Source organism: Chelonoidis abingdonii, chromosome 2, assembly GCF_003597395.2.
Source record: "Chelonoidis abingdonii isolate Lonesome George chromosome 2, CheloAbing_2.0, whole genome shotgun sequence".
Taxonomy (NCBI): Eukaryota; Metazoa; Chordata; order Testudines; family Testudinidae; genus Chelonoidis; species Chelonoidis abingdonii.
In genome coordinates, this window is record NC_133770.1 from 94,409,231 (window position 1) to 94,435,845 (window position 26,615).

General features: G+C 41.5%; 1 protein-coding gene across 1 annotated transcript in view; it reads right to left on the minus strand.

The window, feature by feature from the left end:
• The window catches only part of LOC116823824 (protein C-mannosyl-transferase DPY19L1), a 238,708-nt gene extending 213,127 nt beyond the window's left edge, over positions 1 to 25,581 (minus strand). The window contains 6 exon segments of the mRNA XM_075062586.1: positions 1,938 to 2,014; positions 6,657 to 6,815; positions 13,137 to 13,245; positions 19,022 to 19,186; positions 21,743 to 21,977; positions 25,455 to 25,581. Of these exon segments, the coding sequence (XP_074918687.1) occupies positions 1,938 to 2,014; positions 6,657 to 6,815; positions 13,137 to 13,245; positions 19,022 to 19,186; positions 21,743 to 21,977; positions 25,455 to 25,581 (872 nt within the window).
• Positions 25,582 to 26,615: the final 1,034 nt, after the last annotated feature.

Consider the following 26,615-nt stretch of genomic DNA (forward strand, 5'->3'; position numbering starts at 1 on the left):
ATCAGGATAGCGTGTCTCAGGCTCTGTTTGCACACTCCTAAATAATCAAAATGGCACTGTGGATTATGCTTCACTTCTCTGACTTCATGCCATGTACTGTTATTTTCGGATGTCCTTTGTGAAAACTCCCTTCACAGCCAGCAATTTCATTTCTTTAGTCCCAAACACTTTATATGCTTGGAGGTGCTTAAGCGTTTTCTATTGGCTGCCTATTCAGAATTACTCTCTCATGTTCTTGTTGGGTCCTTTTGTGTTCTCTATTTAAGATGATCACATTTAGTGTTGGAAAGAGATCATATGGTAGTCCTCTTCTCTTCCTACTTTCACTTTTCAAGCAAATCTGGTCACTCAATTTGTTTACCTTAGTGCGCTGTTTTTATGACATGGTATGCTTTTTAAAATAGATGCACTTCAGTTTTTTCACTGCTTACTAAGACTTTCATTTGGGAAGCAGTTTTCACTAGCCCTGCAAATATTTCCTGTGTTATGCAAGCACCATTTATCACAGTAACTGTTCTTTGCCCTAATTATCCATTATACCACCTGTAATTCAGCCTCTGATTCATCTATCTAACTGTTTAAAGTTACATGATTTACGTTACATACCTATGTAATAAAGCTAATAGTCAATGGTCTTGCCTGAAAGCCAGTTTCTTACGCAAAAAAATGTGCCTTTCCCTAAGTAATATTCTTCCTGGGATCAAAGCATTCCTGACATTTTGTAATGATTTCATATAGCAGTTTGCAATCCTCTTCATGGTCACACAGGGATGAACTATAGATCAATGTTTCCCTACCTTTTTGATACCAGGGACCAGCTTGCTGACTTCCTAAACTGTGTCAGGGAGATCTTAGGACTGACGCCAGTCCATGGACCGGTCATTGAGAAACACTGCTGTAGATCATCGTGCTTTTGGGACAGCCGCACATAGGTGTGTAGACACTAGAGAGTTTTATTTTCTCAGTTAATTTTCCAGTATCACTTGCTTCTAGGAAATTTTGAAAATGCTGTAACCATCTCCTTCCATTTTCAGTAAGATCCTCTTCCAGACTGAAGAAGTCTGGTGGCTTTATTTGATCCATTTCTGCCAAAATGTTAGTCTGTATGTGGCTCTAGCTAATAAAAGCATGACCTAAAGGAGCACTGGTAAGAAACTGATCTTTATTTCCTAATCCTTCGCATCCAACATGGGTCTGGGTTGGTGCCTTCATCACATGACAGGGCTAAGTATCCAGTGACAACAGAGGCAACTCAAAGACACAAACTTCATAGCAGTCTCCAGACACATTCTCCCCCCGAACGAAGCTTGCAGTACAGTCTCAATTAAACAAAAGTGGTATCTCTGCCATCAAAGTAGGAGTTATGGATTTGTAGTGACCGCAGCACTTGCTGACTTCCGTATCTGGGACTTTTAAAACAGGCCACATGCAAGGTAGACAAAGTGCTAGAAGCCAAAGGGGCAGAACTGTTAATGCAGTTTTAACAGTATATTTTGGGAAGCACTTGTTTTCTTTTTCCTTTTGAGGAACAATGCATAATACAAGGGCTTTTTTTAAAAAAAAACAACAGTACCATAGATCACATTTCCCAGAGGCCCAGCTCATCACTTTCAATAGGACTGAATGGCATGATAAGAAGGACACTTTGAATTCTGCAGCTTAAGAAAAATGGAAGCCATAAAAATGACCACTTCAAGAAGCAGCATCAGAGAGAGGAATAGATCAGGCTCAACTGGAGCAGCTGTCAAGGCTCAAAACAGCTCTGTCTTTCATGAGGTTTATAAGTATTTTTAAAGGAGGTGGAGGAGACTTATTATATGCAACAAGATAACGTTAAAATGCACAGCTTCTCAGGAGTTGAAAGGACGCTTTTTCCTACAAACTCTCTCTTCCCTTTATCTTATCTGCATGGAAAGTAAACAGAAAGTCCCCATTACCTCTCGATATCAGTGAGTCTCGAAGAGTCCCGGAATCCTTTAGCGAAAGGGTTGCTGTCAATTTTCAGCTTGGTTATCTGGAAACACAGAAAAGAGCAACACAACATGACTGTGGCACAAAGGTTTTGCAGTGTACAAAGTGTTAACCAATCCATCCTCGTGACCTTACAGCTACGTGTATCCACATTCCCCTTTCTTTTATGACTACTCTCTGGGCTGGATCGAGCAAATTTGGGGGCTTCTGTGAAGCCACTGAATTGGCACCATCAGCATCAAAGCTCAAGATTCGAAGTCTGATTCTTCTCTCATACCAGGATAAACAAGGAGTCGCTCCACTGAAGTCAATGGAATTACACTGGTGTAAAACTGATGAAAGTGAGAGGATAAATCAGGCTTCCTTTCTGGCAGGGCCAGTTCATGGGTCCAAAAGGGTTGTGTGTGTTAACAGAGGGAGTTAGGGGAATAGTAGATTTAAACAGGAGCACGGGGAGCCTGTGAGGTGTCCCATTTGTGGCTATAGTAAAGAAGGAAATATTTTGATTCTACCAGAGTCTCATGCTATTGTCTCCAAAACAATCTCCATCAGCACAAAGCAGGTCATACATGAGCAGTAAACACCATATTAGCACTGCCTCCTACTTTTGGAGGGAGGGTCCCACAACCTGCTGGGCCTGCTGATTTTAAAGCATTGTCTCAAGCATCTCCGACAATTTGACTTTACTACAATTGGTCCAAGCCGAGCCTAATAAACCACACACAGAGACACTGGCACTGTTTTGCACAGAGATGGGGGAAAATGTCACAGTTAAAACCAGATCTGGAAGGGTTGAGTTAAAAGAGTGACCCTACTAAAACAATTACTGTCTTAAGAGATCGGACATCTTACAACCAAAAACTCTCTCCCCTTCTTCAAATTCAGCTACTGGCTTAAACAGTGACAGCCTCTCCTTTTCAAAAGGAATGTGCAAGAAAGCTTCCTTTGAGAACCCCAACCTTCCTGGCTTAATCCTCAGAGCTGCTGAATGTCTTCCACACCTCTCAGGATCGGACCCTGTATATGTATAGAACATAAACACCCCTATGGTCCTTACAGGCATTGTTAGACAAGACAGAGAAAACAGAAAATGCAAGGAACAGAAGATAATAGGGAAGCAACAGTGGGGAAAAGAGGTAGAATTTGTTGCCATCTAATGTGATTAAAACTTGTCTAGGAGCTCTTTAAATATGTATTGCTCTTATAGCAAAATGATGTTATGCAGGCAGATGCAGATGCTATTTTCTGCGAACAATGATTCATGAAAATCCATGTATATTTATATAGTCATGTAAAATATGGGTGTAAGAGTGTGGTAAGGGGTAGGAACAGGTTAAGGAGAGATGCTCTTTTGGCCAAGGTATCCCCAGCTCTTCAAGACTTTAAAGAAAAAACTGCAGTCATCCTGAGAAACCAATAGAGTTTCTTTGGCTTACCCCAGGGATGGATTTGCCTTCAGTATAACTATTTGAGTTATACTGTCCAGTAAATTTTGTCCCTCGTTGTCGAACTGCCTGCTGAGTCATTGTAAAGAATTCTTTGTGTACCATCTACCTAAAATTGCCATTGATGGTTTCAATTGGTTTTGTGATAAAACTGATCAAACCTGTAGTTTTGCTTTCAATAGGCTGATTTAGTGCTTAAAATTTGGAAGGATGCAACAAAATTCAGATTTGCAAATATACTTTGACCTGGTGGAATTAAAAGCTACTGGAAGTAAGGATTTGAAGCCTGATCCTGGGCAATGTTGAGCATCTCTCACAAAGCTGTGAGTGCCATCAGCTCGAGTTGAAGCCAATGAGAGTCCAGGGCACACAGACTCTCCTATGTAAACAGAGATTAGCACCACTGCAGAATCATCATGAATTTCATCCTGGCCTCCATCGTAAAAGGCCTGTGGTATATTGGTCACCATTTTGCTTATAAAAATGGGCCTTGAAAGTTCAGAAATTAAAGCAAGCAATTCCAACTCCCTGAATGTTCACATGCTTTCACAGAGCAAGGATATTTTAGTGCTGGGTGACTCATCTAAAACCAGAGAAGATTATAGCCAAATCTGACTCTCCATTCTGAGAGACCACTCTTCTGGGCAGGAAGTCAGAAGAATGGGAGGGAAGGCTTATGAAAACTAGGGGAAGCAAAGGAGGACTGATTTTTTTTTCAGGTTGCTATCTACATTATACAAATGCAAGGTGTGGTCTAGTCAGGGGTGGCTCTAGTATTTTGCCCCCCAAGCATGGCAGGCAGGCTACCTTCAGCGGCTTGCCTGCGGGAGGTCCCCGGTCCCGTGGATTTAGTGGCACGCCTGTGGGAGGTCCGCCGAAGCTGCAGGACCAGCAGACCCTCCGCAGGTAAGCCGCCGAAGACAACCTGCCTGCTGCCCTCATGGCGACCAGCACAGCGCCCCCCGTGGCTTGCCACCCCAAGCACACACTTGGCGTGCTGGTGCCTGGAGCCGCCGCTGAGTCTAGTGGTCTGACTACAGCAAGTCTGGGAACTAGGAACACAAATATATAGGCAGCCTAGTCTAGTAGATGCACCGAACTGCAGTCAGGAGACCTGAGGTGAAATCCTGGCTCCATTGATGGCAATGGCAAAAGTCCCATTGATGTCAGCATGGTCTGGATTTCGCCTTCTGTCACTGACCTGGTGTGTGACCTTGAGCAAGTCACTTCACCTCTCTGTGCTGTTGTTTCCTTTCTTACTCCTTGCCTTGTCTATTTAGAGTTCAAGCTTTTGGGGGCTGGGGCTGACTATGTGTATTTATGAGGACAAAGAGTTACAGTGTGTTAGTATGGGTTATTTAAGCACAATGGGGCCCCAATCTCAGTTGGGGCCATTAGGCATTCCCATAATGCAAATAAATTATAATAACTAGCGCTGATTGGGAATGTGCTGATGAAACCTTTTTTCCCCCTTTGGAAATTGCTGATTTTTAAAACCGAAACCGTGCATAGAAAAGGGTTGATCTCGATAAAATCTCCCAATTCAAAACAGGTTTGTAATAAAGTTCAAATTTGTCAAAATGTCTTGTTTTGACATTTCTGAGATGAAAAGTTTCATAATTGAGTTCAAAGCTACTTTTTGTTTGGACATTTTAGAGGGAAGGTCATATTTTTTTTAAAAGGTCAAAATCAAAATAAAATGTTTTAATTAACCCAAACCAGGCTCATGAACATTTTTGAGATTTAGATTTTTCATCCCGATTTGGGACAGGACCCTTCCTTAAACGCTAGTTCTTACACTGACACATGGTGTAGGTTTGGGAAAATCATGTCAACCAGAGGAACAACATCCTCAGGATCACGGTGGCTTCTCCAAGATTGGATGTTTTTCTAAAAGATTTGCTCAAGGAAGTTCTATGGCCTGTGTTCTACAGAAGGGCAGATTGATCATCACAGTGGTCCCTTCTGGCTTTGGAATCTATGAATCCAGGAATCTTGAGGGAAATGTACTTAAACTTATTATCGTGCCAATCAAATTGCCATTTCTCTAATACTAATGACTTGGTACAACATCCCCCGAGTGAAACTTGTCCTATCTACCCATTCCGCATGAGACTCACAACCATTTCTGATCTCACAGACACAGAGACTGTCTCACAAACAATCAAAAAAACTTCTGCTAGACAGCATTTAAAAATGAAATTTGACCTACAATTCAACTCTGTAGCAGTGGTTTGACTGTTAAACAAATGGATGCCCTTTAAATCTTAAAATATGAGATAGTTTGTTGAAAGTGTAATGTATTTAGCTTTTATCTAATAACCTGCAGAAATGCAATCAACCCCTCTTAAAACAGCAAGGAAAGAAATGGCAGAAATGAAAAAATGTTCCATTTTCATTAGTCATAAATAGAATGACAGCATCAATCTCTAGGGGTTCCAAAGATGTTCCATTGAGAAACTTTGCAGTATTCGTTGTATGTACTTAGGGAAGTTTTGTTTAAAAATGGCCATAATCTAAATGTCAGCAATAAGCACCAATCTATTGTACAGAAGTAAATTCCAGTTTTAAATTGGATTTTTAAAATTTGGCTGATTTCTACAGAAAGTCAACGGAACGCCCTTTTCTAAACAAATTTCTTACTGGTGTACCATCAAGATTACTGCATGACTAATTTTTTTTTGCATTCAGTTATAAACCTGAGTTCATTGGATCATTGGTAGTTGGAACAGCCCCAAGGTGAACTGAAATGGTTAATTTGAAAAGTGCTAAAGAATAATGGACCACAGCTTTATACACATAGAAATAAACTAAAAGACTTGTTTCTATAACCTTTACTCGTGAATAATCCTTATTGTTCTATAGATTTCTGTTGTTCTATGAATCCATTGACATTATTAGCAGGGGCGCTGGACCAATTTGTATAGCGGGGGTGCTGAGAGCCATTGAACCAAACTGTAAACCCTGGATATAGTGGAAACCACTTCAAGCCAGGGGGTGCTGCAGCACCTCCCACACCCCAAGTTACAGCACCTATGGTTACTAGAACTATACATGTATATACGGCTTACTCTTGAATGGAAAGCGAGCAGGATCAGGCCCAAAGAGAGGAAAAAAGTGTTTGAGAGCTCTCCTACGTGAGAGAGACTTCTATGCTGAATTAAAACAGGGAATTTATTAGCACAGAGAACTTTAGACAAGTTAATGAGAGTTCTAAAAATGATCTAGCATCTCACTCACCAACTGATTCTGGTAGGCAGTGACTGCTGTAAAAACTGTCTCTGGAAAGATAAACGTCCTGAACTCTTCAGATTTCAGATTTAGCAAGGAGGCAGTGTGGTCTTTCTTCTTAATGATGTGCACCCTGGGCTGGTACTTGTGCATGGAATTCAAAATGATCTAAAGCAAAGAGTTACAAAAGGTTGTCCTGAGTTTAAGATTAAGACAAATTGAACAGAACATGACTGTAAAAAGACAGTGCACATTAAAGTTGCAGGACTACACTATGGCAGTGGAAATGTAGATATGTAGGGGCTGATTGTCAGAGGTGCTGAGCAGCCCTCACTTCTTTTGACTTCAGTGAGTGCTCAATTCTGATAACCAGGCCATTAGAGTGTAAATTTCAGAAAATGGCCTCCCTTTATGCGTGTGCAAAACTCCTGAGCACACTCTCTCCAAGAATCAACTCTCATTCATCCAGGAACTAGGTTTGACACGTGCACATTCTACCACTTATGTGCAAGGGTGTCTGAAGTTATTAACTGCCTGTGCAGGTCTGAGTGTGCGCACAAGAGTAGGCAACTGCTAAGTTGTGAGCACACAAAATGATGCCAGGCTGTGGCCCCTTTGGAAAAATAAATGAGGTCTTTATGGTGCAATCCTGGCTTTTAACATAGCTTATCTTATATACTCAAATCTGACTGCTAAACTAACAGAAATGAAAAAGCAGAGGAGGACCATGAGTAATGCATTGAAAGCAATATTCGTGGCAAATTTTGCCATTTTTCTTCATTAATATTTCCTTGTGGGAAAAAAAGCCATTCTTGTCTAACCCTCCAACTAACTGATGTCAGTGCCCACTGAAACCATAGGAAAGACTCCCATTTACTTCAGCTGGCACCGGACTGAGTTCCATTTGCCCAGCACTAATCACAAAACTAGAATATAAAAATGAAATGGTGAGTTAGGTTTGTACCATTTTTCGTTCTAGATAAAATCACAGTTTTGAGACTAAACTAGCAGTGGGATTGGGTAGTTCTGTTTCACAGGGCTGCAAGGAGGTCACAGAAAATTCTGTACATCATTTGGAATAGCTAATCTATATTCAAAGACAAATGTTAACTGAAAGTCAACCGGAGAAATGCAGTCTTTCTTGATAACTCGGTAAATAATGCAGGTTACATATTGCATTACAGCTGTGCTCTTGTATCAGCTTTGTTACATCAGTAGATTCCTATTGTACCGTTTTCTTCTCCAGTTGGGCCAAGTACTGCTCTGACTTGTACTCTAATTTCAGAGGGGTTGCACATGTACAACAGAGAGCAGAATTTAGTGCATTACAATCATCACGAGAATGAGACATCGTTTTAGTGCTCAGTGTAGTATGCAAACGTTGACCATTTCAATATTCTTCCTGACTCACCTTATTGGCTTGCACTCTATTTCTGCACTGATTTCAAGCTCCTTGCTCTCACCTTCAAGACACTGCACAATACATTACCCCATCTACTTCTCTGCCCTTCTCTCACCTCCCCTTCCATCCCCTATGCTGCTCCAAAGTTTTTCACCTCACTGCTCTTTTGTCTTCTTTGTCCACTCCCAACTGTGTGTCACTCTTAGCCCTCCAGTAAGTGCACTTCAGTGCCCCTCTCTCTTCTTGCATACAAAACTTTCACGATCAACCTGGTTCATGAAGCATATCAGCCATAAAGAAACACTGTACTCTGTGCCCAGTTCAAAAGAGATGTGAATGATAGTGTAAGTCAGTAGTTCTCAAATGTATTTGATTGCATCCCCCCTCCTTTGGGCCTGTAGTTGTTTGCGCCACCCTCTCCCCCGCTGCCACCACCACACGAGTACATATACCTTAGGTGCACATGTGTACTACTATGTGTATGCCAGACACAGACAAGTCAACTCATGTATGTACTAGTTGAACAGTCAATGTGGCAAGGCTTGTAGATATTAGAGCTGGGGGCATACTGCAAATAAGTGTCCACTACTATTTATTCACAATTATAGGTTGAGATTTTCAAAGTAGCTTCAGTGAGTTAGGCACCCATTGTCCATTGAAGAGAGTTAGTGTCTAACTCTCATAGGCTACTTTAATCATTACAGCTGGGATTTTCACTGTTACGCCACGTTGACACCCTGTGTGTGCATTTTCTGTGAACACGCATGCAATCAACTTTTGTATCTAAAAACCTGAAATATTAAGGCATTTTAAGGCCATTAAGACTCCCTTATGAGCCAACATGGCTTGTCAAATGCAATGAACATTTTAAAAGGCCAAATAAGAGAACCAGCCAGAGAAAAGGAGCTTTTTAAATCCAAAGGTGCCATTTCAGAAGGCTTAAAAATCAAACCTGCTAACTCTAAAATATCATTGCCATAATTCAAAGAGCCATCTGTTTCAAAGGCTTCATAGAATGAATTTGTTTCATAGGTCTATACCACAGATGGGCAAACTATGGCCCGTGGGCCACATCTGGCCAGCGGGATCATCCCGCCCAGCCCCAGAGCTCCTTGCCCAGGAGGCTAGCCCCCAGCCTCTCAATTCACTTGCTCCACCACCGGTGAAATATTTTGGGGGGTGGGGCTGTGAGCTCCCGGGGCAGCACAGCTGCAGAACCCGGCCTGACCTGGTCTCTGTGTTGTGTGGTGGCGGTGGCAGCAGTGTGGCCCAGCTCCAGTTAGGCAGCATGGCTGTAGTGCCACCAGCCACCAATGCTCCAGGCAGTGTGGTTAGAGGGTAGGGGTCAGGGAGCAGGGTGGATTAGATAGAGGGCAGGGGTGTTTGGGGTGGTGGTCAGGGGCGGGGCTATGGATGGTGGTCGAGGGGGTTGAATGGGGGCAGGGGTCCCGGGGGACAGTCAGGAAGGAGAGAGGGTTGGATGGGATGGCAGGGGGCAGTCAGGGGAATGGGTTCCAGGGGTAGTCAGGGGACAGGGAGAAGGGGTGGGGGCCAGGCCACCACCACCTCCCCTAACTGCCCCTCCATACAATTAACAAAATCTGATGCGGCCCTCAGGCCAAAAAGTTTGCCCTCTCCTGGTCTATACAGTATCTGATGATGGTATTTACATATTGACAATTACTCTAATATGAAAGGACACAAAAATTAAATGGAGAGTGTTCAAAAATAAATACATAAACCAATATCTTCCTCCCACAACATTTGGATCTGATACTACAGTCTTTGTGTGGCATCGGATGTAAACAGGAGTATTGCATGCAACAGGAATGCATTGTCAGGTCCTTTGTCTTTGGTCAGATCTTCCTTTATGGGAATGCCATCATCTTGTGATACACTGGTGCCTAGAAGATTTAGGATCACACTCTAGTGGTTCTCTGCACAGATGAGTAAGTTTCTCTGCCTTGTTTCTCTGATTACCCACTTGTGCAGGGGGTAGCCATGATCCCAGTGGTTGTATTCCTTGATGCAAGATTTGAAGGAGTCCTAGTACTGGCCATGTTACTATACACTGCAAAAAAAGGGTATGTATGGGTGAGGGTGTGGACAGAATCATCCTGCTGCATGCTCTAGTTAACCAAATGAGGGGGAGAGCACAGACTGCACCTCCAAAAAGGAGGCAGAGGTACCATCTCCAGCACCACCAGAGGCATTCTCACTCTCGTCAGGTAGCGTGGCTGCAGCCACGTCCACTACAGACCTTACAGCAGCACAGCTGTACTGCTGTAAAGTCTCCCATGTAGCTTCTCTATGACAATGGGAGAGAGCTCTCCTGGTGGCATTATTAAACCACCTTCAACAAGCAGCAGTAGTGAAACTTCTGTCAGTCAGTGGGCTGGTCTACATTAGGGGGGGAAATCGATCTAAGATACGCAACTTCAGCTACATGAATAACGTAGGGGAAGTTGAAGTATCTTAGATCGAATTACTCATCATCCTCACAGAGCGGGATCGATGTCCGCGGCTCCCCATGTCAACTCCACTACCACTGTTCGCGTTGGTGGAGTTCCGGAGTCGACAGGAGCTTGTTCGGGGATCGATATATCACGTCTAGGTGAGAAGTGATATATCAATCCCCGAGAAATCGATTGCTACCCGCTGATACGGCTGGTAGTGAAGACATAGCCAGTGGTGTGGGGTTTTTCTCACACACTTGACCGACAAAAGTTTTACCAACAAAAGTGCTAGTGGAGACAAAGCCGAATTCAGGGCACATCCACGCCCCTCCCAAACATGTTGCCGTTGCTTTGAAAGTCACAATCTGGCCCTTAATTTCACATGGTGAAGACATTAACAGCTCTTGCACATATTCTATCAGATTATTTGCTATATTAGTGTGTACTCTTTGTGCAGGATTGTCCCCTTGTCTGGTATTCACAGAAGTGGGTTTCACTATAAGGTGATCATTTGCAGCAATAGCTCAGGAAAGTGATTTTTTTTTTAATGAACTGCCTTGCATTTACAAAAAATATATTTGTTACAGCACATAGATTGTCAGATTTTAGATAGAGAGAGAGAGAGATCATTTAAGAAAATAAATGCCTCACTCTTACAATGAATTCCACACATGGGCATTCCTTTAGCCTCCTGGAGCCTCACTGATGTCAGTGCTCTATGCTTGCACAACATTCAGCCCTACAGATCTCATTGCAGGATCAAGACTTTAGGGCATGATCCTACACTCATTGAAGTAAATAGCAAAACAAAAACAAAAAAACAGCTTTGCTTCTAGAGATCTCTTATGGAACATGAGCAAAAAACAAAACAAAAACATGTTAGTCAGAAAATGGGGGGGTGGGGAGGATTAAAGAAAAATATACCTACAGCTCTTTAGAAAAGAATAGTGTGTTGGCATCCGTTCTCTTATTTTTTTGTTGTCAGGAGGTATTTCCCATGAAAATGCTTTGACTCAAGCCTGCTGTCCTTAAAACTCTCATTCATATTGGAAATATTCCTACTGGACAATTCAGACAGCGACCTGCTTTATCAAACACTGTGCAAAAGCAGTAAATAACCCACTGTAGGAGAAGGGGATCTCCAGTGTCTGGTATCCCCATGCCTCAGTTTCCTTAGTCCATCGTTCACATGTCCCCTCCCAATGTTCCAAACCAGCTCTCCCTTCCTGGGATCTCACTTATTAACGCTAATTTACATAGTCTAATTCTTGTACAGGAAACCCTCCCATTCTGAGCCTACTCTTCAGGCTTGGGTTTCCTCAAGACTTCTTTCCACCAAGTTAGACAATTCACAAGGTCTTAAGCCTTCCCATGAAAAGACTCCCCAGCAGAGAGTCACTGCTGATCCTTCCATAACCAGGTCAGGCTCCCAGCCACCTGCTGTCAGCCACATGCTTTCACTTTTCCAGGCCCCTTAACTTAGGAGGAAAACCTGGCACAGGTCAGAGTTGGGACTTAATCCCCTTAAAGTCCCAGATTCACCCTGTGACGCTCTGTGTTTAATTTATGTAAAGGTTGAGTGTCTCTGTATCCAACACAATTGACTTTGGAGCAATTTTGTCTTTTTTAATGTTACATCCTTTGTTTCAATGTTGGATTAACCCTTCCTGGTGTGTCAGGACTACAGTACTGACACCAAGACCAATCCACTTTGGGTCACCAGGTAAAAGACATCCCCCTGTTGAACCTCTCCCATGTAGATTGCTTAGGGTACTGACACCAAATTCAGCAGAGAGGGATTTGCAAGTATACATGACAAGGCACTGGGTAGCATCTAAGAGATCAGAGCACTATCCAGTGGGGCAAGTCAAAGCAAGTAGTTTGAGCATTGGCCTGCTAAACCCAGGGTTGTGAGTTCAGCCCTTGAGAGGGCCACTTAGGGATTGGGGGCAAAATCAGTACTTGGTCCTGCTAGTGAAGGCAGGGAGCTGGACTCAATGACCTTTCAGGGTCCCTTCCAGCTCTATGAGATAGGTATATCTCCATATTAAAAGAGAGATGGAAGCATATTAGGCAAAACCATGTGTGTCCCTTTTCTCTTCTCTTTGACACTGAACATTTGCCCCTCATTTAAGTCTGGATTCTGCCCTCTGGTAGCAGTAGAAGCCGGATCAGAACACTATGACGATCTGGGCATTACTCCATCCATCCCGTTGATAAATTAATATATAAATGATAAATCATGGAAACTAAAGGTAGTTCTTTTTTTTACTGGCTGTCTATGGCCTTAGACTGCAATGGGTAATGCCACACATTTCCGACACAAGGTAAATCTGACACTGATGAAAGGTGTTGAATTCACAAGCCAGGGAGTCTGAAGTCATCTCATTATCTACAGAAGAGGGCAAACCAATGAGTACAAACTTTCCCGCAAGCCTCTGCCATTGCACTGCCACTGACATGAAGGGACCACCTGTAAAGGTGAAAGGATAGGTCAGTCTGAAAGCCCATTTGCACTTTTGCCATTAGGATCAGAGTGCCAAGACATGTGACAATTAATGTCATACCACAACAGACTCATAGCTAATTTGTGTTGTCTTTTTACTCCTTACCACAGAGTAGGCTACTCACATGCCCATGTTGATCCAGTTCATTGTTCGTCAGTTTCACTTTTTCAAAGGACACCATCTGCTTTAATAATTGTTCTCCTGTAAATGGAGAATCAGGGTGCACATACAACCTAAACAAACAAACAAACACAGAAGTCTTGCAGTCAGATTTGTGTAAATGGTACTGACTTTATAAACATGTATCCACACAAAATTAAAATAAATCTTATGCCTTCACGATATCCAATGGCCTCACCAAGAGATATTTTCTCAAATCTTAGGACCATACCAATCTACCAGCAAAGCAAGAGTTATACGATTCCCTTAAGCTGCATCCATGCAATACCATAACTACTAATGAAAAGTTATAGAAGACATAACTGAGTTCTTCACTCACTGGAATATAATGAAGAATTCACCTTTTTTAAGACTTTATCATTCGCTAAGCATATTATTCTTTTATAAGAATAACTAATTGTATCTAAGCAGTGGATAAAAATAATCTAAAATGGAGACATTATTTCACTGTTATGTCTTTTTTCCAAATGAAAAATTGATCATGTCTGCCAGCAGCTGTACTAATAAGCGCTTAAAATAACGATGACTCCAGCTCAAAGAAAAAGACATACTGCAGTTAGAGAATTAGCCAGGGAACCCAGATAAGTTGTATTTTTTCTTAGTATTAACATTAACCTGGGTAATTATTTTCACCTGCACTGGATCACATTAGTTGTGATGACTTTAATAAAAAGATAAAGGCTGCAGTCAGATACAGTGGTTTGACATGGAAAAAGAAATCATTGTCTCTATGTAGTTAACAAGTTGCTACTTGGGAAAGCTGGCAGGATGAAAGGAATCACAGAGGATGTGTGAGAGGCTTATGTTGTGACCATAACAATTACAAGTGCTGGGCTCTTTAAATGCCGCTAGCATATATAACTTGTATATAACTGAAAATGATTTAATGCTATTATTTGTTTGTGACTTTTAATTAAAGGAAGTTGTCCCAGATCTTCAGCTGGTGTAAACTGGAGTGATTCCATTTAAGTCAATGTCGACTAACACCATCTGAGGATCTGGCCCATTCTCTTCAATTGACACATTTGGCACAATCTTGGAATGCTCCCATTACATCTGTGGGCCAGGTCTGAGACCCATGATAAAAATTACAGCTTATCTCTTTCAATGCGTGATTGCTTCTCTAGATTCTTCTTTGCCCCAAAAAGAGTGCTGGTTGTACACCACTGAGTGGTAGGTCCCTGGTATCTGAAAGTGGTTGTGAGATGGCAAAAACCGTGCACCTTACTCAGTGTTGTTGACTCTTGTGATTTTTATCATGAGACTTGTGATAAATGGTGTTTATCTTAAAGCCCCAGCTCTTGGAGTCAGGTTATTTCATGAGAATCTCAGCTTTCATTTTAAAAAATCATAGTTGTAGAGAAGTGATAAAAAAATGTGAACCCTACTGGCTCAAAAGCCAGAAGGTAAATAAAAAGGAACCCAAAATGTATAGTTTTAAATTTCATGATTTGTAAGCCAGTCTTGTAATTTTTGGGAGCCTGACTCATGATTCTGAATGGTTGGGTTTGGCAATAATGCACACCATTATCACAGAGAATCAGTCTTACCAAGATATGACTGACTAGGACCAAAGAGCCAAACTGTTTCAGATGTATGTTTGGAGAGTGAATAGAGATCATTCTGTGTTTATCTGCGAGGCACAGTTACCTTAAACCAAACACACAGTTAACTCTTGCCACAGCTATGGGGCTATACATTGGTTGAATACTAACAGTCACCCTGATGGGAAAGTCACAGAGTTAGATCACCCCCCGCGTCCTAGCCATGGTTGCTTGCACATATCAATGTGCACTGTTGGCCATGGGGATTTTTTGTCAGAGATTTTGCCTGTGGCACCATAGATCTCAGACACTTTTTTGTATTTTAACTCACTGGTAATTTTCTCTTTACACATTTGCATGTGCCTTGCATCGCACAGAAATTTATGGCATCGCTGTACCGATCTACAGACTTCTCCCATAACCAGATCTGGTACACCAGACACAGGATGATTCAAAATTAGATATAGTGGCCTACTGGTGCACAGAGAACTGATGATAACGTGCATACACATGAACAAATAGATTAGAGAAATAAACACAGACATTCCATTGGAATACACAGTACTCCCACTGAAGTTAGTGAGCACTTTGTTATGAGAGGTTGTTCAGTTCCATTTACAAAGATTTTAGGAATCACGTTTTGATATAAATTTACGATTTATTGTAAGTTATTTTATATTGCCTGCAACAGTAGTCAAGGTTTAAGCTGACTACTTTAGGTTCCTTATAGTATATTGAGCTTTCATTACATTTTCCTTTTGTTCCATTTGTTAATATTGGGCCTGATCGTGGAAGCCCTCCAGGCATGTGACTTTTAACTAACTTAATTTGTACTTTGTACAGACAGAAAGTTGGCAGAATTGGGCTCAAATTGCAAGTTTGAAAATGTAATAAAAAAAGTTTCTTTGCTACTGTCTGCTACAGATGCATAAATATTACACATTCAATCCCCAGACCATTATGGTTTTGTTAGGCTAGCCACGTCACCAACGTCAAAACATTTTTCAATGCAAAAAAGGGAGAGGAAAGAGGGAGGGTACAGTGTAAAGGTACATGAAGGAATTTTTAGGACTGGTATTTCTTTCAAATGTTCTCTGTAGCTTGTAAAACAGAAAGAAAAAAAATCTATCCTTGGAAGCACTTTAAAAGCTTTACAAGGATTTTCTGAAAAGTGTTTTTATTCAAGCCACATAACTTGATTTAAACGTTGACAGCAGGAAGAAAAGGATATAATTGTTATTTGTAGTGAAGATCCATGAAGGGATAATCTTCCCAGTGGCATCATATAGTACTTATTAATTTCAAGTACAGTTGTTGTTCTAGTGTTGAAAGTTATTTTTATAGTAAAATAAAGAAAAGCCTTAAGGCCCTAATCCTGAAGCAACTTACACATGTGCATAACTGTATTCCTGTGAATAATCTCATTGACGTCACTGAGACTATTCATGTTGGTAGAGTTATTTGTGTATATATGTCTTTGAGGGATCAGCATCTTAATGCCATAGGTTCTGTCTTATCCTGCAAACACTTAAGCACATAGAGTAGCCCCAATTATATGTCTCATGTTACTAAAGTTAAAGCCCAGGTGTGTTTGCTGGCTTAGGATCTTAGAAATCATTTAGGTGAAAATGTAATCACTGACTCCAAATAGTGGAAGCAGAACTGAACTCCAATTTAAGTCAATAGAAGTTTAACCTTTAATTTCAATTTGATCAGGATCAGGTCCTAAAACTTTATTAGGTGTCAATACAGTATTAAAATCCTGATTTTAAAAATAATTTCATATCATGTGTGCCAGGCACAAAAATATAAAAAAGAAAGGTCATTTGTTTACCTCTGTTGTCAGCAGCTGAGATTTATGACAAACGTATGTAACTTGTGGGAATTCCCACTACACAGCTACAAAGTATTGCGTAAAGTTTGTCTACAGTTATCTAGAAACCTCATAAAATCCCATAAGACCCCATAGCATCTCAGAAAGTACCCGAAGGATTCAGCAGTTTTAAGCTCACAATACCTCAGTTAGATTATTCAGATTTAAGAGAGCAAAGAGAAGTCTGCAAGAAATCAAAAAAAGATATAGATGGGTAAACACCACTTAAAAAAACAATAATTATCAATTACTTACTTGCAGCAATAAATTTAAACAGACCTTATTTGATAAAATGTTATCATTGAGACTCCAAATCTAGCAACAGAGCAGTGTAACACAAATATACCAGAGCTCCCCAAATCCTGCCATACTTTACAGGTATTATGTTCCTTCTTCCACAAGGAAAGATGATATTTTTCAATATGAAATCAAACTGTGAGTAAGCAGCAAATTATTATGTTAACAGAATGGATAAAAGAACAACCTATAGCCATGGTAAACCTTACATGTGAAGTTATGTATTCCCTCTGTATAATGTTACTAGAGAATGTTTAAGATAAAGACAGTCTAGTCTAAGTAAAGGTGACAAACGGGTTTGTCCTAGAAGAAACATTGGTTTACCTCAGTTTACATATTAACCATAAACAAAGCTATCAAGCTAAACCAGTGGGGTTGTCCTGAGCCTGAACGCAAGAGATGGAGAACTGACATGACTCCTACCCCTAGGCAGACACAGGAGACTGAATCCCCAGAAGGCTTTCCAGACTTTGAGAACAAAGACAATTCTTTGGGAATGTAAGGGAAAGAGAGAGACTCCATCTTTATCTTTCACCTAAAAAGACAAGAGAAATCAGCACCTCATATTTCTGAGAAAGGTCCTGACAGAGAGACAGTCAGCCATGCATGACAACAAATAATTGGTGAGAGAAACCATCTTAAACAAAGACTGTACCTTGCTGGATTAAGTTTTAGACTTTTAGATGCATTTTCACTTTTATTTGCTTGCACCATCTCTACCTTTATTTCTTTTACTTGGGATCACTTAACCTATGTCAAGTTGTTAATAAACTTGTTTTATTTTAATCTAAACTAACCAAGTACTGTGTTTGAAGTGAAGTAGCTGCTTAATCCAGTTAATGTGGCAAGCTGCTGGATATTGACTCTTTAAGGGAGCAAACAAACCTTATTATGTCTCTGAGTGGGACAGGAGAGGGCTGGACATTTCAGGGCAGATGGTTTGGGGGAAATTTGGGACTGGAGTTCTGTTGGGGTCACTTGGCTTAGAGGTAACAAAACTGGTGGAGACCAGAGTGTGGCTGTGGTGTAACAAGCAGGCTGCTGGAGTCAGAGTTGTTGAACTAGGGCTTATCACACAAATACTCAGTGCATGCTTGTATGCTGGGGGAGAACATCCAGACAGGAAACTACAGCTGCAGCTCCTTTTAAGACACTCAGGGTTACAGGACAAGTAATAACACAACCTCTCACTGGCCTGGGTTGCAGCCCAAAATGCAACAGATGCCTAACACTCCAATTCATAAAATCACCAAGGCATCTGCTTAAGTCTTATTTAAGTTGATGGGGCTTAAGTATGTCCTTAACTCCAACCCTATTCAGCACAGACTTAAGGACATGCTTAAATGTTTTGATAAATTGAGACCTAAGTGTTGAAGCCCAGCTAGTTCTGTACTGAAGCTGTGGCAACCTGCCTGCATACATGTTCCACAATGAGTTCATAACCATGTTGTATCACTTGCTGTGAGGCAATCGTTTTAGAAGCAAATTGTCTGTTTTGTTCATTGTGAAAAAGGGGTTAACTTGTTTAACTTTATTTATTATTCCAAAGTTTCAGAAATCCTAACTTGCCTGAAAAAATGACCCATGTGTGTATGATTTTATATTGGATACATGCACACCAGATGACATCAGAGATGAGTATAGTATAATAGTAAACTCATTAATTAGAAAACATTGGTCAATGGTTAGAAAATAATCTGGCATTTCTACTTGGTATCAAAGCTGTAATTTAATATTTCTACTGGCATTGAGCTGAAGGCACCTGGATTGCTTTAAAAAGGAGGGCCGAAGGAAAAAAGTCATAACAAGAGGAAAATAAACGTCTTTTTAAAAGTTTCCTTCTCCTTCGATCGTCAGAACCATTTTCTGTAACTGATTCTCAGGCCAAATCCTGCTTGCTTTTGGAACCTCTAGCATAAGTCAAATATTTGCCTCATGTATGGATACAGGACATGACAGTGCACCACTGAAATTAATGGGAGTGTTGCCATCAGCTCCAGTGGGCACAGACTCAGGCTCTTAGAACACTGTTTGCAAACAGCTTCGAAAGATCATTCAAAGGTACTTTTTCAGCATTTTTTTTTTAAAAAGAGATCACCTATGAAATGAACAAACCTTGCAGGAAGCGGAGGATCAGCTTTTCCAGCTACCAACCAGGAAGATCTGTGGTAAGCGTATCTATATCTCTTATTGTCCACTGGAACTATATCCATTAGCACTATGTACCTGGCCTCAGGATCCACTCCCGAAAAAGAAACTCTAATAGTAGGAAACATTCTCCTGAAATAGAGAGAAATTAGAAAATAAACATGAAGAGGCAGCAGAAAAAGGAGCTTTTGAAATGTTGCTCCAAATTTAAAAAAAAAATTACATTCAAATCACCAGGAAGAAAGAAAAATGTCAAAATATTTATATTTCAATTTGATGGGCATTTAAATCATCTGTACCCCTATAAAATACACATAGAACTGATACTCTGAAATTAGAGTATTTTTTTGAGACAGGAGGAAATATAAATTTCTATATGATATATATTTTCTGCCTAGGAGTTAAAGTATAATTATTCTAATTTCAGAGTATCATTCCTATAGACACAGTGTGATTTTTTTTCTAAATACATATATATATATACTGGAGCTGGGAAAATACTACAAAAACTATTTTCATTAGTATTTCTGCAAATGTTGAACTTATTTTCTTTTACTCTGTTAATGTTTTCCAGAAGTATTCTAGAAAATGAGCTTTACTTACAAGAACCCTGATGAAGAATGAATTTTAAGACTAACTGCTCCAATATTTACCAAAAATGGCATATTAAATTGCTTAAGCGATAAAAACGGACACTTCAAATTGCAAATGTTACACCTGACAATGCAACACAAAACATGCATTGCTATTTGATACTTACAAAAATCATATAATCAGAGAATTAAACCACTACGAAGTGACTTACACTGCTAGCAAACATAACACAAATTGTGAATTTTCAAAACTGTTTTTGACTGACCTAAAAACCAATTACTGGAGAAATGTATGAGTAACTTAGAAAAAGTATGGGGGAATTGCACATGATTTGTGAACCTAAAAAGGAGACATTTGTCAAATTTATATTATGATTTATATCTCCAGGACTCTGTGAGTGTGTGTGCACAAATATGCATCAACAAAAGTTATAACACAAAGTAACAATTTTTAAAAACTATATAACATCACAGCACTACATGCGCAAAGATTACCTGTCTAATGTTGCTCTGGCTTACAACTAATTAAGGGCCCAATTCTGCTTCCACTGAAGTCTATGGCCATTATGGCTTATCTCTTGTTATTTCAGCATCTTTTGCACCAGATCCTGCCCAACTGTCAACAAAGGGCTGAACTTACTCACTGAATCATTGGGAAGTCATGCAATTAATTTCAGTGGAATCAGGATCAGCATGACCACGGAACAGACTCTATGATGTGCATAGTCTACAGGCACATTCCCAAGCAGAGATATGTCCCCTAAATCAGTACGGCCCCAAATCCAAAACCCAATGAAATCACTAGAAGCCTTTGATGGGGCTAGAGGGAGTTGCTTCTTAAACTATAAAGGAAAGGAGAAAAAGCAAAGTGGAAAGCATCTTCCTTAAATCTGCAAAAGGAACATTGGAAGCTCAGGTTTTTAAGGTCTCCACAATAATCCATCTGAAGTTCCTTCCCGCATTTACAAATAGCCTACTAAGATCTAATTCATTATACCTCTCTCAGTGCTTTTGAGCCTATGTATCTGGGCCAATGTTTGGGAGCAATCTGTACTCAAAGGATCAGAACCAACAAGTGCTCAATGCTAATGACTTGGGGAACATGCCTCTCCAAAGCAAAAGGCGGGAATCTCAGGTACAAGAATTAAGGAGATCAGTGGGTGGGAGGAAACTGAATGATGCACCCTTCCCAACAGCTACCCCTCTTCCCAGTAGCTCTGGGTCAGATACTTGCAGCACCAGTTCCCCAGCACAACCTGGTGACACCAGCAACCTAGTGAGATCAACCTGGTACCCAGCTGTTGATCGGTCAGCGGATTACACCAGGAGCCTTCCCCTCCAAGAAGCTCCACCGTGTCTGTATGATAAAGGACCAGCAGGCCCTGTCTCTCTCTCTGAGCATGAGAGGGATAGTCTTGGCATAGGGCCTGCAGGGGGCGCTAAAAGACACTACAGTAAATCCAGGGCAAAAAATTGTAAAATAAATGGGATTTAGAAAAAATACTTGTTTCGTTTGGGAGTTCGGGGTCAAACTTGTCATTCTAAAAACAATAATATTTTAGACAATGTGGCGGGTTGGGAGGGGAAATGCATGCAATAGTTTAGCACTGGGTGCAGACAGTGCAAATTGGGAGGACGACCCCGGATGCGAGCATTGCTCAGAGGCCCGGGGGAGCGACCAACCCCGGGGGCTGGGGTCCTCTCTTCCCAGCTCAGACGCACACCGGGACAAGAATAAGCTTGTGCTTTGCAAACACAGTTTCCCCCCGCTCCCCTTAACACAGGACGCTGCCTGGTAGCCCCAGCGAGTCCCAGGGCCCTTGAGCGCGTGCGGGCTGCTCCCAACCGCCTGTCCTGGGGAGCCCGGCCAACCTGCCGCTCACTGATGAGCCAGCGCCCGCGGCTACTCTGCCTCCGCTCCACCTTGCCCGGTGTAGGGCGAGTCCCTCCCAGCCCTACAGCAGCTGGCCGCATTGGGGTGGGGGGTAATTCTCTGGGGGTTTTCTTTAAAGTCCCTTTACAAGCTGGCAGCACAGAAAACCGGGCGAGTAAACCAGCCCCCCCACTCGTCCCCCATGCTGCTCTCCAGCCTTACCTGCCAGACTTGGTGATGATCATCTCAGTGCCCAGCTCGTGGAATTTGTCCCACAGCTCTTTGGTCTCCAGGCTGCAGGAGATCTTGGCCATTTCCTCACTGGGAATGATGGGGGTGGTGGGGATGAGGGGCTCGGTGCAGAGGGCGGAAGGGCTGGCGCTGAACTCCCCGTGGGGATCCAGGCTGGACAAGTCACTCAGCGGCTGAGCGCAGGAGGATTTCTCAACAAATTGTTCTGAGAGATAGAGAGAGAGGGGAAGAGAGATGATAATGAGGAGAAACGACCAGTGCTTTGAAAAACAAGGCATTTAGGTTCTGAGCCGGGTAGACAAGGACTCCATCAGGAGCCAGTAATGCAATGGGCTCCTGTCTAAATCTAAACGACGGAATGGGGCCAGGTCTCTTCAAAGTCACTAAAGATTTTTGGGTACGTAATTTGAGTCGCCTTAAAATGGACCTGATTCTCAGAGTCTCTCTTAAAGGGACGGCTATTCAGGTGTCACCCGGACACTGAATCCCTTAAACTAGCTGGGGGGGGGGGGATCTTGGTCCCTGGGAATATTACCTACTGGAGACACTGAACATGAACTTCTTTCTGGGGTAGTATTTCCATTGGACGAAACAAATGCAGCCCGTTCAGTATCATGGACATTCTCGCATCCCAAATAACAGAGTTCGCACAAATAGGAAGCTGGGTAAGTTATAGCTCCCAAGAGGGAGAGAAATTTCTCCCTCAGTCTAAGGACTGGAAGAGAGAAACCCCGGCTTTCCCTACATCTGGATCTCAAGAATGTCGATCATTTATATACAGTAAGCCCAGAACCTCCCCGAGCCCAGAAAGCATTTCCAGAACTGAGTGTTCAGAGAAGAACGTAAGAACGGCCACACAGGGTCAGACCAATGGTCCATTTACCCCAGTATCCTGTCTTGGTGCCTGGTGCTTCCGAGGGAATCAGCAGAAAAGGATTAAGTTAAAAGTTTCAAAAGAAAATAATCAACAGGCGAAGCGACTTGACTGTCTATTTGCACTGGTTTTCTACCCTCGTGCGACCAGAGATCCTTGCGCGGAGGGCACCTCAAACACACAGGAAAGCTGATTGTCCAATATCTCCTGCTAACAGGGGATTTCAGTGGAAAGGTCACTTTGCCACTGGCCACAAGATGACTAATTCTCATTAAAACAGGAGCGTTCAGCTCCAGTTTTGATAAGGGCAGACTGCGCGAGTCAGTGTGATTGAATGCAGAAGGGTTTTCTAATTGTTCCTATTATTATAACCCTTAAAAAAGAAACTACTTGAGTGTGATGCAGGAGGTATTTGGGGGATAGAAAGTATTTTGTGGGCGGCGCGGATATAAATATAAAACAGAAGCCAACGTAGTAAGAGGGGATTTTGAAGTCTTTACAGAGATTCATTCTTGTTCTTCCCCCCTCCCCTTTGTTATAAATACAGCTTTGCAGGTATCCTAACAAGGTTGACCAAACACTTCGCCTTAAATAATTTAAACGACTGCGCTTACAGTAAAGAAAAGAGAAGAAAAATACAGCTAACACATTCTGAAACCAGTCAGTACGTTTGCCAGAATACATGATTATTAAACAAACGCTGCACATGTGTTATTTGGAAACTGGCGTCCTCAAAAGAGGTTTTAAAAATAATCTATATCTGGCGTTGCGATATTTTGCACATCAGTAAATTATGATGTTTTGTCTAGGATAAATGTATGTACAAACAATTCAAACTATTATTTTCTTACTAAAAACGTACAAGTTTTGTAAAGTACATTTAATAGTTTAACTTAATTGTCATCTGAAAGGAAACCAGTTCTAACAATAATCTCTCCCATGTTATGTTAGGAGTTTAACGAACGCCACTGTCCTGGTTTCATTTTATATGATCTCGGATCAAAAATACAGCAATATGCTTTTCATACTGTTTGAATCTCCAGACTCAAACGAACTTTACTTGAATAAATACGCCATTAAAATCACAAAGCAGCGATTTCTCCCCCAAATCCTCAAAATACAAATATTGGATGAGGATAGTTGGTGTACTAGATGATTTTTTTAATCTGTTTTGGAACATGAATAGAAATCGAATATGACTTGAAGAAATGTTTCCAGTAGACATAGAGAAAGCAGTGAATAATCCAAGACGAAGTTAAATATGGGATTCTGTGTCAAGCACACATTTTATAACGTATCCGGCCTGCATCACACCATAAACCAAATATTAGAAAACAAAAAGAATACTTAAAACACACGAAAGATTTGTAGATCAGACAGCGTATAATTTTATTAGATGTAGCAGATATCAAGCGATCTGGCAATGCTGAATCCCTCCACTTTTTGATTTAATACTATTCATGTAGACCCTACATTTCTAGAGAAAGCCTTCTTTTTTTTTTATCTTTTTTTTATTTTAAATTTCCCTGTGAGTTTCTGGGGATAGCCATAAAAAAGTCTGGACGTTCAACTCGGTCGTCTTGAATCAGATTCACTAAAGAATTTAAATAATTTTAAGTGACTTCATTTACTGAAACTCACAATGATTTATTATTCAAAATGATTATGTGCTAAAAATAAATAATTTGATTTTTGTTTCTTACAAGGTGCACAGGCTAAATAATCAAAGGATAACAAACAAAACCTTTCAGAACTGTGTATATAATTTTTTTATTATAGTGTAATAATTGTTTTCGGGTTTTGTTTGTTGTACTTTTTAAAAGTACAAGTAATGTATATAATTTAAAGTAATCTCTCTTGCATCATTCACGTGAGTGAAGAGAAACGTATCTGCCTTCTGCCTTACAGTCTGATGTTTTCTATAAATGGTAACAGTTGTTAAATAAACAGTGTAACTAAAAGTGGAGGAATTTAGAAAATAGTTACTGGTTAATGTTCTAAACTACTTCGACTGAAAATGACGGCAGTAATAAAAAAAAGATGGCTTTGTGATAAGGTTTTAGCTTCTGTAAGGAAAATAAATATTAGAACTTAACAGAAGAAACAAACGTTATTCTTTGACTTGTGCAGCAGTCTAAAGAATTTCGCAAACAGCAATATAAATTCCTCTTGCTAGTTATTTATTAAAATTCCTCATGTTCTCCAATTAAATGCAAGTATGTAAATGAAAATATGAAGTGTATATCATGCAATCTAGCTTTATAATTTGTTAAAATTGGATCCCAGATTGGTTAACTTGCCCTTTTATGTATAAGCTTTGCAACTATTGCTGCCTCCAAAGCTCAGTTTTCAGCGATATCCGTACTGGTTGCACTGGATTTTGTGTTATTCTGAGGGAAAGCCTCGCCTTAAAAAAGTAATCAATGCCACAAGGAACCAATTTAAAATATAGGAAAATGGACAGACAGTAGTGAAATGCGTTGGTATTTCTTTGACCAGACTAAAAAGCACACACAAGGAAAATCAGAATGTGGACCAAATTCAGCCTGGATTCTTCACACATCTGCAGTGAACAATTTAAACAATTTCCTTTACTTTCTTTGCTCCGTATCTGTTTGCTTCGGGACACTGTATTCTGACTTTCAAAGAATTAAGTGACACGCAACGCCCCTCCCTCCCAAAAGATATTTGACTTCATCCCTCTCTAGCTACCTGCTTCCTGTAGTGGATCAGAGATCCATTTGGGCAGGAACGACACAGGATCCAGTCCTGCGGTTGAGAAAGGAACAGCCCAAGATTACAACTTACCCAGAGGTTTGATGGTGTTCTCTGCACTTTCCTTTTCTTTCGAGCTTCCACTTGACATGAGAGCAGCAATGGAGAACGCGTTGGCTCTGGAGGAGAGCTGAGGTTTGGGGGATGCTGTGTATTCCATGATCACAGAGTAAATCCTACACAAACCAAACAAGAAGGTCCTAAATTGATCCCCAGCTTCCAGCCAAAAAAAAAAAAATCCTACAAAACTAAGCAGCGGAGCCAAGCAAGAGAACACGGGGTCAGCTACTCGGCCCGGGAACCAAACTTAGGAGATCTTGGGGGACCGTGAGAGACAAGGAGACACTGCGGGGGCCCAACACTTTGTGTGTATGGAGAATACCTAGGATTTCACAATGCCCGCGGGGTCGGATCTAAGGCTCCGGCCAGGATTAGGTTAAACTGTCACCATCATCTCCCGGGCGCTGCATTAGATGGCTCGCTGCGTGCGAGAGGAGCGAGTTGGCTCAGGCTGCGGCGGCTGCTCTCTGCGGGTTGGAGCCAGAGCCCGGAGTGGCTCAGAGGGCAGAAGGGTGGACACTGCGATCAGTCGCACACTTTCCTCCGCCTTAATTTGCTGGCCGCAGAGATCCTATCGGCTGCTGGCCAATCGGCTCCGGGCCACGTCAAGGGCTTTCTGATCCTCTTGATAGGACGTGGGGGGAGGGAGCCCTGAGCTCTTTAAACTCCCCTCCCTGCCTTCCTATGTCTCCAGCCAAGAGGAAAGGAAGGAGCGAAGCAGGAAGAGCCGACAGACTGCAGCGGGTCACACACGAGCTATTCAGAGCAATCGCTGCTCGGAAGGACTACCAGGAAGGCTGGATTTTAGGGGACCGCTGAGTGGTCCAACTCAGGCTTTGCTCATGGGCAGAGATGCATTTTCCACAGTTGGGATGGTCGCTCACTAGTGTGTGGAAGATTGTATGTTACAGAAGCACGATTCTGCCCCTGCGTATGTTGTAGTGGCCTTCTGGCCCGGTTTTACTTTCGTTACATTGTACTCTCCAGCCGAAAACGCAAGAAAGGCGTTCTTATACCCAGATAGGATTTATTAATTACTGGGGAATCTGGTTCCAACCCGAAACTTGTCACGCCCAATTTCAATGCAATACACACTTTTCTGTACCAGATACAAAAAGACAAGGAGCTTGGCTG